This window comes from Buceros rhinoceros, unplaced genomic scaffold, assembly GCF_000710305.1.
Source record: "Buceros rhinoceros silvestris isolate BGI_N320 unplaced genomic scaffold, ASM71030v1 scaffold7292, whole genome shotgun sequence".
Classification (NCBI taxonomy): Eukaryota; Metazoa; Chordata; class Aves; order Bucerotiformes; family Bucerotidae; genus Buceros; species Buceros rhinoceros.
Window position 1 is genome coordinate 59,861 of NW_010400719.1, and position 18,776 is coordinate 78,636.

The window sequence follows — 18,776 nt, forward strand, 5'->3', positions numbered from 1 at the left end:
GTTCCACCATCTTCAGAATACAAAACTTTCTCTACACAGAAAAGTTTTTTTCAAAGATCTCTTGAATGAAGATGTGGAAAATGAACAAAGCATTAAGTTCAACAGAGGAAATAATTACATATTATTTCCTAGGTTATTTTAAGAACTTTCTCTTTAGTGCTTTTACTTATTACAAAAGAAAAAAGACAATATTTTAGACTTGTGTGCAGCAGGGAGAAATTTAGTAGAGCTATTTCTGGTGTAGGTAACATGACTGCAGAAAAAAAAATAGTTGTGAACTAATTTAACAGAGACATAGCGACTACATCTTGAGTATAGAGGCATTGTAATATGTGATCTTTCAGAGCAGACCTATCTCTAATGTTTAAACTAGCTTCTATTTTATTAAAGCAACAGAAAATCCTCAAAACTAAACAAAAACAAATAGAAAAAAAACCCAAACAACAAGGCTGTTTGATAAAATAGGAAGAATGTGAATTAAAAAAAAAAAAAAGTAAGAAAGAAAGAAAGATGTGACTCGCACCAAAGGAAAGGCTTTTCTCTGTCTTCATGAGCTTCAGACTGAAACCATGAAAGAAACAGGGGACTAAACATCCTGATCATTTTTACTAGCCATCCAGTTCTTGCGTTTCTCTGAAAAGACATGTATAAAGAACAAATTTACTCTATCCATCTTGAGATGCAATAAATCATAACGTGGAATTACCCAACATCATTTTGAAACAGCAATAGCTGGTAACTCAGCTATAAACAAAAGTGATTCTCAGACTTTGCCAAGGCCGGACTAGGGCTCCTGATGATGACCCATTGATAGAAAATTTAACCCTGTGATTTTGGGAACCTTTTTTCCATCATTTCTCCTTTACTTCTCCTTTGCTAATTCTGTGACTTTGTATTTCAAAAACAACACAGAAAACATTTCTGCAAGATTGCATTAGATCTGCTGAATATTAAATTTCCTTCAGAAGCGTATTTCTATAGTCACAGCATAAACAGAAAAATAAAAATAAGACCAAAATTGGAAAATTAGCTTTTTTCTTATCTATATCAATTTGTTCCCCATACTGAAAGTCTTAAACGACTTCCCATGATATGTAAGTGGGTAAAATACGAAAATCTGAACTGTAAACTTAATTCTTCCTCTATATAAGTAAGTACTCAAGCTATTACCTTACAGTAACTTGTTTGCCTCAATTTGTCAGTTTCTATAAAGAAATACATTCAAATGCTTGAATGAACACAAGCTGTAGGATCAACGTCTGAACTAAGAGCCACTTTATGCTTTCATGTTTTATGCTGGTGGGTCTGTTGTGAGGTTCCATCCAAGAACTGGAGCTGGCACAACCAGAATTTCCTGGGTGGGAGGAAATTGTCTTGGAGATCTTCACAGGACTTTGAAAGACTCCAGTATACTATACTTGTTTTTTACCAAGCTCAGTTCACCTCTCAGTGAAGGGGTTGTGGGTTTGGTTTATTCCACCCCCCTCCCCGCCCCATCTTTCTCTTTAGCTTGTGGTCTATGCAAAGCAGTTCTATCCAGTAGCGATACTAAAGCAGCACACTGCTTACAAAATGTCCCGCTCTCTCATTTCCCAAATGGTAAGAAATGCTTTGGTGGGAAATCATGCACACATTAAAGATCACGGGCAAGATGAAGGAGTGAGCAGCCCTCAGGCTAATAAACCCAGCTACTAACTGGGACAGTTGATAGAGTTGAAAGGGATATGCCCTGGCACTATCTTGCAAATTTGTCACATTTCTCCTTGTAGTAGGTAATAGTGAGAGTAAACTCTATCCATAACATCACTGGAGGTCTGTTGCTCACTCCACTTGTTCCTCCTCCCAGGGAACACTCCTTTCCATTTTTATGGGGATCCTGGGCCTTTATGCCCTGTGAAAGGATTTCAGTGTTGTGCTAGAGAAAGGGAGCCAGAAGGGAAACAGGGATGGCAGTGCAAGCTGGTGATAGAAAAGCTGGAAATCTGGCTGTAGATGTCCTCCAAAGGAAGAATCCTGTCAGGAAGAGATGAGCTTCTCTTTGGCACACTGAAAGGCCCAGAAGCAATTTGTTGAGAAAACTGTGTCTGTCAGATGACTTTAGAAGCAGGCTTTCTAGATCCTCCCAGCATTGTATATTTGATTTTCAGATTCCCTCCTCAGATCTTTGTTTACAATAACAGATGAAAAGAATTATTTTTATTTTCTGCCTTCGTGTTCTTCTATTTACCCTAAGGCAACAACAGCAATAAAATGGGTTAAAGGGATAGTGTTCATTTATTGCCAACTTCGTTTTTCCAAAGTATCACCAGATATGGCTGAGGGACACTTGCTAAGTAACTTGCCACTGTTGGACCTATAGGCCTATGGAATTGCTTATCTTCCTATGAATTAGGGAGGAGCTGAAAAACTTTAAAGGAGGAGTAAACTGATATGGCTTATAAACTCTTTGGTTTAAACTAAGCATTATCATAACAAATTAGATTCTATCTGCATGAACCATTAACTCAGTAAATAAGTGCCAGCCACAATTAAATGCAAAGAAGCATGCACAGAATGTAGCTATATCACGTGTATTGTAAAGAGTCTTGCTTTTTCTTAACTGGGAATAGGTTTTTGATCTAAATTGATTTCAAATTACCACCAAGGGAAATATCAAGTACAAAAAAGTCAATCACAGTTAAATTCAGGTAAGAGTTAATAACTAGGTGAAATTTAATGGCAATTAAATAGCCCAGTTAGATGTCTCTGTCCTTTTAGTTATAATACAGCCAGTGCTAAAACACACACAATTGTGCCGATATATCTCAGCTGGTAGGGGAAATGACACGGAAGCACAACCCTCTGTATGGACCTGTTTGTTCATGTGACAGAGTACATATAGAAGCTTGCTGGTATCAAGTAAAAGTACTTGGTACTCTTTGTATCTGTTCGTATAGCAACATTTATTTCTTAACAGAAATATTCAGAGAGAAGCCAACTTCATACAGCATGCAAATTGTGTTTAATTATCTATCATCACGTAGCTTGTCCTGTGTGACTTTGTTAAAGTACCAATTGAAATTTTAAAGATTTGTACATGTCAAGGCCAGAGGGACCATTTCAACAATTTCATTTGAGCTGGGATCTTTAAGAGTACCTAAATAAATGAGATGATAGCCAAAACACGCTTGAAAATAACATCCTAAGGCGCCCTTCACAAACACACCTTTAAAGCTTTCAGGTCGTAGAAATCTACCTGGCCCTTTAATAGAGATTCCTCTGATTAGTTGTGTAATGTGAACTGCTGCTGTGGTGCCTCAGCCAAATCTAATGCAGAGACATGGCAACTAAAGAGCAGCCACAACTTTTAAAACAATAGTAAATTAATAGTTTATGGACTAGATAAGCTTTCCATTCAAGAAGCTACCCCTACCTGCAAAACTAACTAATGTTTCTGGTAACTTTTGTAAACCACCCAAGCTTTGCTTTGTTGGTTTATGACATCCCAGGAATGTCAAAGTGGAATTGTAGCTTTTTTTCCTTTTTTTTTTTTTTTTTTTTTTTTTTTTTTTTTTTGCACTTACCTATTATTTAACCCATATGTAATGCAGAAGTTGCCATGTGTTTCTGCTGGGTCCCAGGTGCCTGTGAGATCTTAAAATCAAAATATTGAGGCCCACTAGTGAGGGATATGACTAGCAGCATGTCTGTTCTGTAAGTTCACTATAAAAGCTGAGAAGTATTCTGTAGAGACTTTGTCTTTGATCATTACCAAGGTCTGGTCAGGAATTGTGAGAAATATTCACGGGACTTACAGCAACCAGAATAGATCAAATGAGAGACTGAAGTCCAGAATGGCAAGAAATCCTCATGGAATTGCTCATTTAGTTGCATTACGTAAGCAAATATCTTATTTGTTATGTGCAGTCTTTAATTTTTCATGAACAGTGTTACTTTGGTGTTTGTGATACTTTGTGCTGAGAAAATGGTAATATATTGTAGTACTAAGTTCTTACATGGGACAGCAATTTTGATTTTATTGGGAAAAAAATCTGTATTTTGAAGGAAAGTGTGGCAGTTAACTCCTGTCAGAGAAGTTCTGCTTTAAGTAATTATTTCATAACCAGGGGGGAGACTTTCAGCCTCTCTACTCAGCTTACCCATATTAAAAAAGAGATCCAGAGCATACTTTAAAAGGTTTATCTATCTATACAGTGAGCAAAGCTCATCTAATTAACATATATTAAGCCCTTTAAGAAACAGAAATGAAAATGACTGCTTAAGGAACAAAGAGACCTCAGGAGAGCGGGAACTGCCCAAGCTGGCCGCTCTCCTCAAATCCCATGTGGACTGTCCTGAGCTACAAACCTGCTGCGCCTAGATTGGCATGACTGACAGCGTCAGCATGAGGAATCCCTCTGAAGGACTGAAAACGACAGTGAATTACCTCTTATAATTATGAGAGGAAATCTTGGAGGTCATAGCTGAGGTTAGCAGCGGGGCTGAGCCGGGGTTACACTCGCGCTGCAGCTGCTGCAGTGCACCTGGCCTATTAGTGGGGACTTGCGTTTTCAGCACTGACTTCCCCTGGAGATCAATAATTAAAAAAAGTTTTTTAAAAAGACCTCAATATAGAAGTAGAGACTGTGATGTAGAAATTTTGAACCATCACGAATGAAGAGTATCTAATTGCTTAGTAGTGGTGCATGCTGAAAGCAATTACTAAATCAAGCGTGTTTTATACACCACTTTATTTGTCCTCCATATCTCTTGTTCCCTCTAATGAGAGTCTGTTGAGTTATTTTTATGGCCTTTACATTTCACACTCTCCAGGTACTGACAACGGCTTTAAGGAGGGAGGAATAATAAATTTCTTAAATTATCTATAATCTATATCTGTACAGTTAAAGCAGTTACATTAAATACTTTGTTTGTAATGCACTGTTTTATGGCAAGAATAGATAGCTGTAACTATTTAAAGATGATGACCTGAACACGTTAAGATATATGTTCCATCTTTCTAGTTGCCTGCCAAAACTGAACCCAGATTACACACGATGCATTTTATTATTTTTTTTATTTCTCACATACACTTGTTGAGAAGTCCAAAAATTAAAAACAAAAAAAGAAAGAGAACCCCCCCCAACCACCCATATATGTGAAAAATGTTTATGAATATCTGATTCTAGCCGTACTGTTATCCCTGGTTTGGGCTGCACTGTGTCCTGAGCTCTGTGCTCCTCTTCTGCCTTACTCTTTTCCACCAGCTCAAGGGAGTGCTGCTTTCACCGCACAGGATCAGAGCAGGCTACTGATGCACCCCGTCACACACAGCTTTGGAGGGCGGTACTGGCTTCACCTGGTGGTGATCAGCAGGTGTAGCTGCCCTAATATCACTGGAATCAGGGCAAGGAAAATAGTTACAGGGTAAAGAGTTAGAGGATGGGGACCTGAAGTTCCCAGCTCCCTCCAGAATAATAGTGTCTATTTACAAAAAATGGACTGGAATTAGCCTCATGAAATGTATAAAACATACTCTGTCTCACTATTGTGAATTTCTAAAAATAGTTATTACAAAATAAATGATTATACTTTCATTCTAAGTGCGGAATCTCTTATTATTTTTCTAGGCTTCAACCTGGCTATAAAAAAATGTGCTCAATGCAGTATCATACTTCTTAGTATAAGATCAAGGTTCAAGGTTAGTTAATTTGCTCAGACTAGCAAATCTAACACTAGACTTATTTTTTAAAAAAAATTGAATATTAGATATTCTAATCCTCACCTTGCAATGTACTCCTGAAAATTATTTGTGAACATGAAGATGGATGAATTTAAATGTATTATTTCTATGTAATGAAATAGCACAATTATCTGGCACCTTAGCTGTCCCTTCACATATATAGCTCAGCCCATATTTCTTAGTTTTTACCTAATCCACCTCTACTGTTCCCAAATGGCTTTTTATGAAGACAACTATCCTCTATGGCCTAGGTAAAGGCTGATTAAACTATTTTTATTATGACCTAGGAAATTATTCAAATGGAGCTCTCTAGAGGCATATGGTTGGCATTATGAATATTTTACAGCATCGTCTCTGAAAATCAGGCTAATAGCATATACACACAGGGCCAAGCTCCACTCTCAGTTATACCTTGGCAACCACAATGATTTCCCATTTGGCCATGCTGTGCAAGTATTTGTTTGGCTTCTTGCATGCATGTATTTTTTATCTTTTTTTCCCTTCAGCCCTGTCGTCCCATTTCCCATATTGTCCTTATAAAGAAGACAGTTATTATCAGTGTAGAATGATTATGATTTGGGGGCTACTGGCTATGTCTCTTTTACCTAATAAATACAGGCAATAAAGTGTACAAAGGAATGGGGAAATATGTACAGAAAATTATGCCTGGTGTTAACAGTGTCTTTCCTGAAGTACCAAAACTGATGCAGAATGTTAAAACCACTTCAACTTCAATCTTGCTGTGAACTCCGTGAGCTCAGGGAAACCCAACAAATTCAGTGAGATGCTACAAAGAGAAATCACTTCTTGGAACTCACTGTAGGCCTGTGACCAGGAGCAGAGTAAAATTAGGTCAAAATATTATGTATGTTGAGACCAGGAGACAAGTATACAAGGGTTAATATGTCTCATTCTAATGATTCGTCTCTCTTCTTATTCTTGTTGATTTTTTTTCTCCCTGGTAGATAAATTCTATTTCATTTGCATGATTTCCATTTATAAATGTAAACCCTTTGTTTTGAAGACAAAACTTCATTATTTGAATAGGAAGGCTGAGGTAACTCAAGACTGATGTTATGATCAGATGTGTGACCTTACAGAGGAGAGAATTAACACAATAAAACATAATAAAATATTTACAATGTTTTACATTAAAAAAAAAAAAAAAGCTGAAGAGATTTGTACTTACCAGAATATCTTTTCCAGCCCACTTGCACTCATCCCTTCGGGAATGAGATACAGGCCAAACAATCTAAAGACACAGAACAAAAATCACGTTGTGTTATTTCATGCTTCGGTAATCACAAATTGCAGACCAAATGCTACAGAGTGTGTTTATGCAGTTTCTCTTCTCTCCTTATTTCCTTTTCTTCCATAAAATTTGACGACAAAGAAATGAAATGATAGAAGTAACACAGGGATAATGGGAATCACAATAAAAACCGTCTCGAAATGCAATCTGTATTGGGCATCTCAGCAGTGAATTTTGAAGGCTAGCAATAAGAAGGTAGAGTCTCCATTAAGAGAGTGATCTTTTACTGTTTTAAATCTGATAGAATGGAATGGAGACTGAGAGCAAAAAATTGCAGATACCAACCAATAATAAATCGGTTCTATATGAAATCCGATCTCACATTAGAGTTAGAGCAGCAGAAAGGAGGTGTTGCTTCTTCAGTCTTTTACTAGGTTTAGTTAATCAAATAATTTTAAAAAAACATGTTTGAAAAGTGGCACACCATCAAAATAGAAATGCTTATGCCGTTTTTATACAGCTACTCTAACACAAGCAAACCTAAACCTAGGTTTTCTGTAGTATTTGCTTAGCAGAAAATGGATCTCACCTCATACGGAGAAAATCCAGAGACCCTCACAGTCAATTATTCATGGTTTGCTGTTTTTTTTTTTTTAAAAAAGCTTTTAGAAATTACATATAGAATAAAACATGATCTTCCCATAAAATGCCAAGCTATTCATTTGGGAGCCTCAGATAATGCAATATGAATGGCCATAAGTCTGGATTACAGCCTTGGTGTTCAATACAGTTTGTTAAAAGACAGTAAAAGGCAAAGTATTCAAAAAGAAAAGAAAAAAGAACAAATAAGATTGACAGAAGAGGTTGAAGGAGATGTTATATATGACACATAAAATGCAGTTTGCAGCCACATTTTTATATTCAAAATTTTCGTAAAACTTAATCAAATCCAAGAAGCAATTGAACATCTTAAGTCTATAAAAGAAGACTGAAAATTTTATGAGCACATTCTCTCTCAAAGGATTCTTGCTACTTCCTGTTTCTATTCTCAGCTCAAAATGTGCAGAGGTATGAAAATTTAAATTTACTAGGTTGAAAAACATTAACCAAATTTCGGAGATCTCCCAAAAGGACCAGTTCCAGTTCAGTCCAAGTTTTGGGCAAAGATTTGTATGTTATTAAAGCCAGTATTCTAATCCATAGAATGAATGGCTAGATGTCCCTTTGCCTTATTCTTATGGCACAGTATTTTCCTCTAATTTGATTTAAAATTGAACTGTTTATAAACCTGAGAGTTTGACTTTTTGAGCTGTGTTCCTTTGGAGTCATGTATTGCCATCAGCATTTGGACAGAAAACTTAGTTCTTTTTCACATGGTGGAAGCAACAACTGGTGAGGTTTGAGCTCAGGTGCAGCACTGGATGCATTGTAATTTTGATTTAAGTTTACTCTGTGACCCTCTTGTATTTAATAAGCAGAACCCCAAATTCTTTAAGCCTTTTGTCTATTCTTAACTCTAAACTCTAAATGATAATTCTGGTTTTTAAGTCTGTTGCCAACATTCATTTTGACGTTACCAACAGCACTTCTTTATTTCATATAATAATATTTGTATATAATTTCAAATAGTGTTCTAGGGGTATCTGCATATGTAAGTATCTGAGATACAATTCCTCCTGTTCTCCAGAGCTCTTGTCTGCAATGGAAACACCTCCTTTTCTTTAATTATTCCAGGTGTTTTGTGCATTAAGCTATCAATTCCACAGAGAATTCAAATAAATAGCTAGTTTCCTTTATAGCTGCTCTAAAGAGAATAGAAAAGAAAATACCCAGTTTTCCTTTTATCCCTTTTCCTTAGAGAATACAAATGAATAGCCTGTCTTCCCTCTGAACAGAAAACACAAGGTATTTATTGCTATCATCTTAGGAAGCTAATAGTCAAACGGGCAAAAGGTCAGGAACACCAAGAAAAAAATCCCTGGGTATTGAAACAATATATCTCCCATAAAAGGGTACTCTCTGGATTTTAAAATGTACCATCAAAATACTTAAAATAACAAATCAAATCTCCATCCTATTGTTTACTTTCTTAGCATTTATTCAATAAACGAAAAATGCAATTATTTATTTAGACTCCAACAAAAGAACATCACTGAACTGTTTGTCAGCTTTTAATTTGTCGTCAACCCTTACTGGAAAATTATGCTCTTCATCAAGATTTTAGGGATCTATTCCTCTTTTGTTAATACTGAATCTGTTTTGCTTTGAAAGCAGCAGAAGCAGAGTGCTACAAATGCTGGGTTAAAGGAGAGATCAACACTTGGACTCCCAAACAGATTCTTTTTATCTGCAAGAAAATGCAGAATAATAAGGCCTTTTAGTGTAAACCGTGACAACATTTGTTCGGGGTTTTTAGCAGTAAACACGGAAGTATGTTTGGAAATAGTTGGATTATTCACTTATCTCTTAATTTTTCACAGTCTAAAAATTGCATTGCAGAGTATACCATCATATGTTATATGCTCAGTATAAATTTCTCTTCACAGAGTCAGCAATGGTTTTGTTGTAACAGTATTCCTGTCATCCAAGTGCTTACTACATAATTCTTACAGAGCCCAACACAGCCTAAGTAATAACAATTCTGCAACATTAAAAGTATATATTTACGTTGTACAAAACATGAATGAAATTACCTTTTGATATTCTTTGATGTTAACCAAGTTGAAAGAAAATATGTGATCCTTCGCTCCAACGTACAGCCGACCACGTTCTTCATCCAAGAGGAAAGTATGGTAACTGGAGCTGTTAGCTAGTCCATTGAAATTGATTATATTGCTGGATTCCAACATTTCTGTAAGATAAAGGTAATACTTTCATTGTTAATGTGGTCAATAAAATGCAGACTTATGTTCTCACTTGTATGCATTTCATTTTATGAATTTATACTTATGGAGTAGAAACCACCGAAAGTGTTATGTACCATGAATGTTTTTACTTCAAGTATCCGAACCCAAACTGCTTGTGAGATTTGTCTCCACGCAAAGGTCAAAGCATCAGTGAAATCAATTAAAAGCTTGTATGAGGTTTTAGGTGGTAAAATTCTATCCATGTAACTCATCAACTGTTGGACAAAGTTCAATTTTGTTCAGTCAATGAGATTTACTAGGATACAGCTGAGGATGACCAGCTGATAAAAAACACATCTAAACACAAAATCTCCTACTTCCAGCATACAAAACTATTTCACGCAGATCTGTAATTTACAATAAATGGGATAAGGACTAGCTAATAAGATAAAAGAACATGTGCAATCTATTCTTACCTGTATTATTATCTTCCCAGACTACTAACACAGGGAGCACGTTGCTCCCTTGCTTGGAATTGTGTATTTATCACAAGAACAAAACTAGAGAAGGGAATTTTTCTTCTACTTAAACTGAGGAATAATTTTCTGATTCTCATGCTCCTCACAGAGCCACTGCACTTGCAAGGACAGGATTTGGTTTAAGTACAAAGATCCAGAGAATCCTCTTAGCTATTCACAAACATAACTGAGACATACACATTTTCCTGAAACTGCTTAAAAATATTTTTTCCGGAAGATATAATATAAACTTTCACAAGAACTCTCTTTCTTTATTCCTGTCTATCTTCATTCATAGCAGGACCAAAGCCAATCTTTATCATTTCAAGGAATGTCTGTAACAGTAAGTTATTGATAAGAAACTTTCCCTGTGATGACAAATCCTACGCTATTCAACCGCAGTTTTAGAAGCGCAGTTTTAGAAGGACAGTTTTAGAAGCACAGTTTTAGAAGCAGGAGCATTTCCATCAATGCCAGTGCAGCTCCTCACACAGCACCCATGAGGACAGATGAGAAAGGAAGTGAATACAGCAGGATCTGAGGGCTGATGACTTGAGGGCATGGCCAGACCTCCAGGCAACTAATGTTTGTGTTAGCTATGCCTTATGTGCAAGCCAAGGACATGTGTAACTCCTCTCCAAAAGCTGCCAAATGCCTGGAAGTCCAGGACTTGCCTGACAGTGCAGATGTCTGCTATGACTTTCTCATTTTCAGAAGATCAATCCCATTTTCCTCCATTATTCCAAGTGGTGATTGAGTGTAAGAGATCAGCCCCTACAATGCTAAAAATCAAGGTGAAACTGATGCTAAAACAGAGGCTTCTGCTTAATTTTTTTTAAAACTAATTTTTCTTCTTTTTTTCCTCTTCTTTTATTTTAACCAGAACAAAGAAGATGTTAGGTGGGGCTCTTTTGGACTTGCATAATGGTGGTAAAAATTTCAGCACCTGCAGCTTTGTAGTCCCACAAATATCAAACCTATTTTTCACATTCACTTATACCAGCTGGATTTTGAAGCAGACTGATACTCTATAATGGCAAGAATTAGGAGACAGGATATTCAAGGCAGGTAGAGATAGCACTCTGTTGAGTTGCATACCATTCAGGCTAGCTTCATCCCAGTATTCTTTGCACTTACTTGGAAAACCTCTCACAAACACCAAAAAGAGTTAATTTGTGTAGCAGTGTAGCAAAGGGTTGGAGTATGCACTATATTTTGTTCCCACTTTTTAAAACTTGTACAGCTCAAGACTTAAGTTCTCAATTAAAAAAAAAAAGTAACAAGAAGAAACCAAATCACCCCAAGCAGTCCTGTCAAAATAATTCTTCTGGCTTCCTGCCAAGTTCTAGAATTTGACTGTATTGTCCTCCAGTTCACTTATTTGCATTTTGTTAGAGACTTTACTAATTCTCTTTACATTGTAATGACTGATTTAGATGTTGAATGTCGACTTGCTGAATAGTCAGTGATGCAGATGATTGATTGCTTAACTTGCCTTAGAACTCTCTTGGCTAGAAATGCTTTGTTGTCATCTGTAGCTGATCATTTTTCTTATAATATAGCTGTCAAAAGCCTTTGTAATTTTTTTTCATCTTTCTGGGTTTGAACTCGCAGAGGTGTGATTCTGCCCTTTGTGACTGCGGTGTAAAGACAAGTGTCTGCTGAAGTCAGCATTACACTGATGTAACACTGATATAAATGGAAATAAGATCAATTAGGCACACAGCTACTTGGTTTAAACCAAGCCTGATATAATTTTGCTAATGCAGAGTTTTAAATATTCATAGCTACCGATGACGATGTTTTCTTTTCTTTCTAATATTCATTAAAAAATACAGATCATAACATTAGAGTCTAAGGTTTATTATGGCCAAGAGTAAATTACATCATCATCTTCACTGTTCACATGTCTCCACAGTATAACTTAAAAGGACCAAGTATAGCTGTACAGGGAAATATATACACATATAATTTCTTTTTTTTAATTTATGTGACTCTAGATTATGCAACGATGTCAAAGGTAACACTGGTGGATTTCTTTTTTTTCTGAACAAGCCATTCAAAGTCAAACTAAAAGTGAAATCCCATTGTCTTCTCTAATATTAGGACATTTCTCCTGGGTTTTAATCCAGTATCTGTCGTATTGTCCCATTACCGTCTTTTGAAGGAGATGACTAGATTTCCAGGGACTATTGCCCAAAAGATTAGGCCTAAGCATATTACACAGATATGCAGAATGTTAGAAGTTGGAAGGAACCTCTGAGGATCATCTAGTACACACTTCCTAAGCTTCCCTATGAGGATGTTATAAGAGACAATGTCAAAAGCCTAGCTGAACTGGAGGTAGGCAACATCTGCTGTTCTTCCCTCATCTACCCAGCTAGTCACGTCGTCATAGGAGGCCATCAGATTGGTCAAGCATGATTTCCTTCTCCAGGGCTGAGGGTGAGCGTAACCGGCCCGTAGCTTCCTGGATTAATATTCCAAGCAGTGTGTTTCAAATCATGTGAAATCAGGCTTCTCCCTATCAGAAATCAGGTTGAGAATATAGGTTGAGGAGAAAAATATCCTTTGGGTGCTGATGATCCACATTCACTACTAATTTAGTTAGGATTGAGTTACATCACAAGTGAAAGGTGAAAACCTAAATAATCTCTGCAGTTCCTCTGCTGCTTATTCCAACTTACATGTATTCTTCCAGTGATGAACATATGACATTCTGGTAAGCACCGTTGAAGAGCAAAGCAATAGCATTTGCACAATCAATACAAATTAGGTATTCCATTTCCTTAAAGTCATTAATTTCCAAGTGTTTACCATCCAGTGTTTTTTTCAGTACCCAGCGGTGACTATGGCTGAGACAATGACAGAAGCAGCAGTGACAGGGCACTCTCCCAGAAGGACACTGACATTCACCAATTTTGTTAAGTGATCCGTCATGTTGACAAGGTGTATATCTGATCAGTACTAAAATAAACCAAAATTTACGACAAAGATTGCATTGCAACGACAAGAGAAAAAATATTAGTTCCTTCAATAAGTCAATGAAATGAATAGTAGACGTAATATACATACTGCAATTCTTTTCCTTTTTTTTTTTTTTTTTTTTTTTTTTTTTTTTTTTTTTTTTTTTTTCAAAGGTTTTTTTTTTTTTTTTTTTTTTTTTTTTTTTTACATTAATTTTTTTTCTTTTTTTTTTTTTTTTTTTTTTTTGTTGTTGTTGTTTTTGTTCTTATCAAAGGTTGACATATCCATGACCTTTGGAGACAGGTAATGGTTGCCTGTACTTAAAAACATTTTTTTGCTTCCTCTGTGCTTTGTCCAGTTATTTTTACTGCAAAGATGTTAACATTACTCCCCCAGTTGTTGCAGACAAGTACCATTTCTTCAGTAATTGCTCAGAGAGCATTTTCTTACTTCCTGTTGTCACATCCTCAGCTGTAGCCATGCCTGTTGTTTTGAACAGGAATGAATGAACCTTATAAAACTAACCACTGCACATTATGACTGTAGTATTTTCTATAAAATGCTGTATGAGGTAGTTTTAGAGTGGGTGGTGATATTTTGAAGGTAATAAAGACTTCATTGCTTTTGTTATTGGTGCTTGCTTCCCACATTTATTAAGTGTTGCAGGTGACCAAAACTAACGGTTTGAAATGCACCATATCTTAAAAAGCCATCATATTATAACGAGTTTTCACTTGTGATGATCACTGAAACCAGCTGGAGGTTGAGTTTCTCAAAATTTGTGGGACATTCTCCTACTAACCTCTTCACTTCAACTACCTTTAATTCACAGTCCTGACTTGCTTGCTCCATCTTACTCTTGTTTCTCTGGCAATGTACAAGCTTGAAGTATTTGACCTTTTTCAATGTGCTTTTCTGTAGACTCTCCATGGTCTTTCCTGTTAACTGATGTTTCTGTTGATCCAGTCTGATTTGTGTCAGAACATTCACTTTGCCAGACCAAGCTGGCAAATTTACAGAACAAAAACAGTCCCTAACTCTTGCCTTCCTTTTAATACATGGTTATTTAATTTCCTAATGGAATCACAGCTTAATAGTATGTACACACACAGAGGGCCAAATTCCTGCAGTTAAATCCATGGAGATATGCATGCACAAGGAATGTAGAGTTGGGTTATTTTTATGACACTCTTTTCATTAAAGAATAAGCCAGAAAACCACAGCTATAGCTAAGATGAATGCAGTCAGGCAGATCCTGGTGTTTGCTTTATCCATGGTTGGTATTCCACTGTAAGCCTCGTTTTATGTCTGTGTTCCTTCAGCAGAGTTTGTCAGGAGGAGAACATAACAAAAGAAAAGCATCTTGGTTTTGCCTTATCTACTACTAGGCAAACTTTTGAGTGAGAGGGAATTTGTCTGTGTAACAAGTTAGGACATTTGTGAGCTTTGGGCCTGTGTTTGTGTTATAGACTTCCCAACAACATGCCAGACAGGATTATTTTTGTGGATAAGTATCAAAGGGCCATACCAACTTCTAGAAAAATTGGAGGAAAAGGTCTCTCAGTTTCCTCCTCAGGATTCAGACCTGGCCCTGTCCTATTAATGGCGACTCCGCAGAGTGACTGGATTTTACAGACAGTTCTGCTCGTCATAACACGCTTGTGAATCAAATGAGTGGGTAGCTGGTTGCGCATAATTCTCAACCTTCATTCCTTTGCCAGCAACGATACTATCTCACTGTGTATCTCCTAGCAGTAGATAAAATATGAGTCAATGTGTATTATCCCATCAGACAGGGATTTTGCTGAATTGTGAGCAATGCCTCCCACAATGTCATGCTAGAACATTTCCTTCTTCTCTATCCAGGCTTTTGCTTTGGCTACAGAGTATCAGGTGGCTACATGTTTGCACATGCATTTGTTGCTTACAAAGATGCATATTGTGCCTGTTCTGTATATCAGCATGTACATCTCTCTGAATAATCCTGGGTATGAATTAGTCATTACTCTTTGAGTGATTATTTGCTGAATTCTAAGATACTTCGTCTAACCTGCAAGGAAAGAAGTGGATATTTTAACATCCGACCTCTCCTTTAACTTCCCCGTTTTATTGCTCTGAGTGTGGATGGCGAAGTCAGCCGCTGTCAAACAGTTAAGGAAAAGGTGGGGGCTGGCAGGAGATCAAGACAGCTTCCTGCAAGGCATTAGCCCTCAGGGCTTATTTGGCAAAACCAAGTTCATAAGCAGGGGAGAGGCATCAGGTTTGTTGCAATTCCATTCCCATCCAAAATAGGCACTGGCTGCCATGCACACAGTGAGGTATTTCAGTGCGGTATTTCCATATATTATAAAAGTTGACAGGATCTAACTCAGATGGGTGCTTGTCAGGTGTCTGAAATCATGAGAGCTTGATTCCATCCCAAGTCTAGTGCTTACTAGTACAGCCAATGGCCTGAAGGACAACTTCCCCCCACCCCCGCCCCAGTATTTGACTACTTTATACCTTAATTACTTTCTTTCATCTACACCTCAGACATCACTGGGACCTCAGGATCTAGCCCCTTGTGAGAAGAATGGTTCACCTGCCCCCTTTAAGAAAAAATGAGAATCTTACTAGCAGTTTATGGTATAATTCAAACTTCTACAAAGTAATTACTTAAAACGAAGGACAGCTTATTTATCCATTGTTTAATATTTCATTTGAGAAAAAAAATAATTGCAGAAACCTTTACTTTGTTACATCTTTAACTGCTCGGGCTATTGGTCTTCCAGTGACATCCAAACTGTTCAAATTATTTTTTGCGAATATCCTCTGATTTCATAGCAGGAGCAGAAATAAAATGACAGAAAAATTATCAAAAGCCCTCTCAAATCTTAGTCTTTCACATAATTGTAGAATTGCACTGCTTGGAAATATCAGAAAGTGATCACTTTTAGCTGATGTGAAACAAAAGCCAGGTTCATGAAGTGCATGAGGTCACACAGTGCAGTAAGTGGTTTATCCATTTATAGAAATGTAACATGAAAATTTTGCAATCAGCACCTTTGATTTTTTTGCTACATTATGGGCCAGATAAACTTGAAATTCCACAGCATTTGTTGTTGATGGCAATTCAGTGTTGTTGTAATTTGAATGAGATAAATCACTGGGAGAAAAGGAAGGGTTATCTTATCAGTAATCAAAACACAACTGGAAGCGTCTCACAGCCTCTCACAGCTGTTCAACCTGTCCTAGCTTTCATCCTCTTCATCTACCTTATCATAACAGTTGCCAATCTCCTGGTTTCACTGAACTCTACTGGAAGGAGAAAAAAAAAAATGAACTTTTGCTTCTGAGAGAACAAGTAGTTCAGAAACATAGCTCAGGGAACCATGTTTTCGGTGCAATTTATCAGTTAGAAGTAGCTAGGACAAGATATACAGTTTTTAGTGCACTCATGATGTAAACCAAGCATTTTAAATGAAACACTCCTGTCTACCTTCCACTGCAGCAAAGAAAACTTGAGAGCCGTGAGTATAGCTTGATTAAAACCAGATACTTGGAAGGAGGAATGTTGCATCAATGTTTTGTTTCAGTTGCACCAGCATAAACATGGACTCCTTTGACTCCAAAATACTGATGCATATGCTTTTTATACTGTAAAACTGAGCGAAGATTTTAGCTCATTAATGTCAGCGTTATTTAGCTACATGACAGCCCTTTAAGTGTTCTTGATTTGAATAATTGAAGAGGTCACATGATATTTGAGAGACATAAAACATTTAGATTTGCAAAGCCAACCTGTTTTCCCTTTACTATTTTCTATATTTGTCCTTATTGTCTCTGAAAGTGAGTCCAGATTATCCCTATTGCTCATTTTCTTATAAATCATGAGAAATATTAACATCTGAGCTAAACAAAGATATAAAGCTTGATTTTATATATTTGCAAAATTATTGTAACATTTCATGTTATGAATTTGGCTTTGTGAGAAACGTTACAGCACATATTTAACCGTGAACTTCAGAGGTGTTTAAGCACAACAGCACAATATTGGTACAAAATCACAGACAATAAATATTATCTATAGCATTTTTTTTGTTCGTGATGAATCAGGCAGAAGAATATGATGGCGAAATGAGAGCAGTATCCGGTTTTACTGAGCAGTTATCTGTATAAGGGAAAATGTACCTGGCCTCAGATTTGAGTAGGTAATATCTTTGGTACCTCCCATTTGTGCTGGTGTAAGGAATGATCAGGAGAAATAATGGAAGCAATGCATTGTATCAATGAGTCTCCAGCTGTCAAGGACAACATCTACAACTCTCAAGGTTTTCTAAAAAGTGGCAAAATATTGAACCAGTGAGAACAGTTTCTAAACATGCTAACTCAAATAGTAGGAAGACTTTAGGTACATTAACTCAGCCCTTTACCCTAGGTAACATATCCTCAGTGAGCTTGGTTAGCTCAAAGTGGCACTGGGTGACCCTAAAGTGCACCGTCAGATCTAGAACAGGTAAACAGGCAGCTAGAACCCACTCATTAATTAGCTCGGTTATCAGATCTAGTTAGCCGTTCATCAATTCTCAACTATTTGTATGATACTACTGGAAAGTTAATTTTCAATGAGCAGAACTGGTACAGGTTATCAAGGGAGTGAAATAGTAGGTAATTAATTGTCACTTCAAGGATTACATTATCTATAAACAGTACCATCCTCACCTCATTAAATACCATATCACAGACTCATGAACGCGTTTTCAGGGACTAACAGCATGGATAGTTGCTTTCCCAGGGAACAGATGTATTTCATTTGGCCAGGCAGGAAGGAGATAGGCAGACTGTCATGTCCGGTTCTCTGCATGGCCTACCCACATGTTGAGTCCAAGAGCGTCATGAAGCACAGTTTTTCTTACTGGTTGTTCCCCAAAAAAGGAAGTTACAGACTCCCAGTTCATGAACTTTTCCTCCCAGAATAAAAGCAAATCAGGAAAGGAACTGTTGCTCCACAGGCGCACCTACTTGGTCAAAATACTGACCATCAGGCAGTATAGACACACCTGACCTAGGTTGAAACTTGTCTGTGTACTTGTAGAGTCTAACAACCCTGGCTAAGGGTCCAGCAAAGACAAATTGATTTTGTTCCTCATCTAACTGTGCCTCAATGAAGCTGCATGTTGAGTGACGAGGGTGTTACACCAGGCTAAGCAGGCATATTACTTTGAAGTTAGCTCAGGGGATATGACTATACTTTGTCCTAGTCCTGACAATGAATGGAATTCAGATATACTTAAAGCAAAGACAAAATGTCTCTAACCTGGTTTTTGCACAAGTACAATTTGAGAAGTTTTAGGTTTATTCATTTATTATTAAAGTCAGTTCCTCTTCTAAAGAATCAGTATTTCGGAAAGAAAAAAAAATCCCAAACCAAAAAACCAACAAACTTCTCAGGTGAATATAAAATTGTCTAGGTAATTGTCAAAACCTGTCAA

General features: G+C 37.0%; 1 protein-coding gene across 1 annotated transcript in view; it reads right to left on the minus strand.

Annotated features, from left to right (window-relative positions):
* The window catches only part of LOC104489797 (semaphorin-3A-like), a gene marked incomplete at its 3' end in the record, with an annotated part of 109,394 nt that overhangs the window by 50,379 nt on the left and 40,239 nt on the right, over nt 1-18,776 (minus strand). The window contains exons 2-3 of the mRNA XM_010132000.1: nt 9,668-9,825; nt 6,912-6,974 (exon numbers count right to left, since the gene is read on the minus strand). Of these exons, the coding sequence (XP_010130302.1) occupies nt 6,912-6,974; nt 9,668-9,823 (219 nt within the window). The remainder of the gene's footprint in view (nt 1-6,911; nt 6,975-9,667; nt 9,826-18,776) is intronic.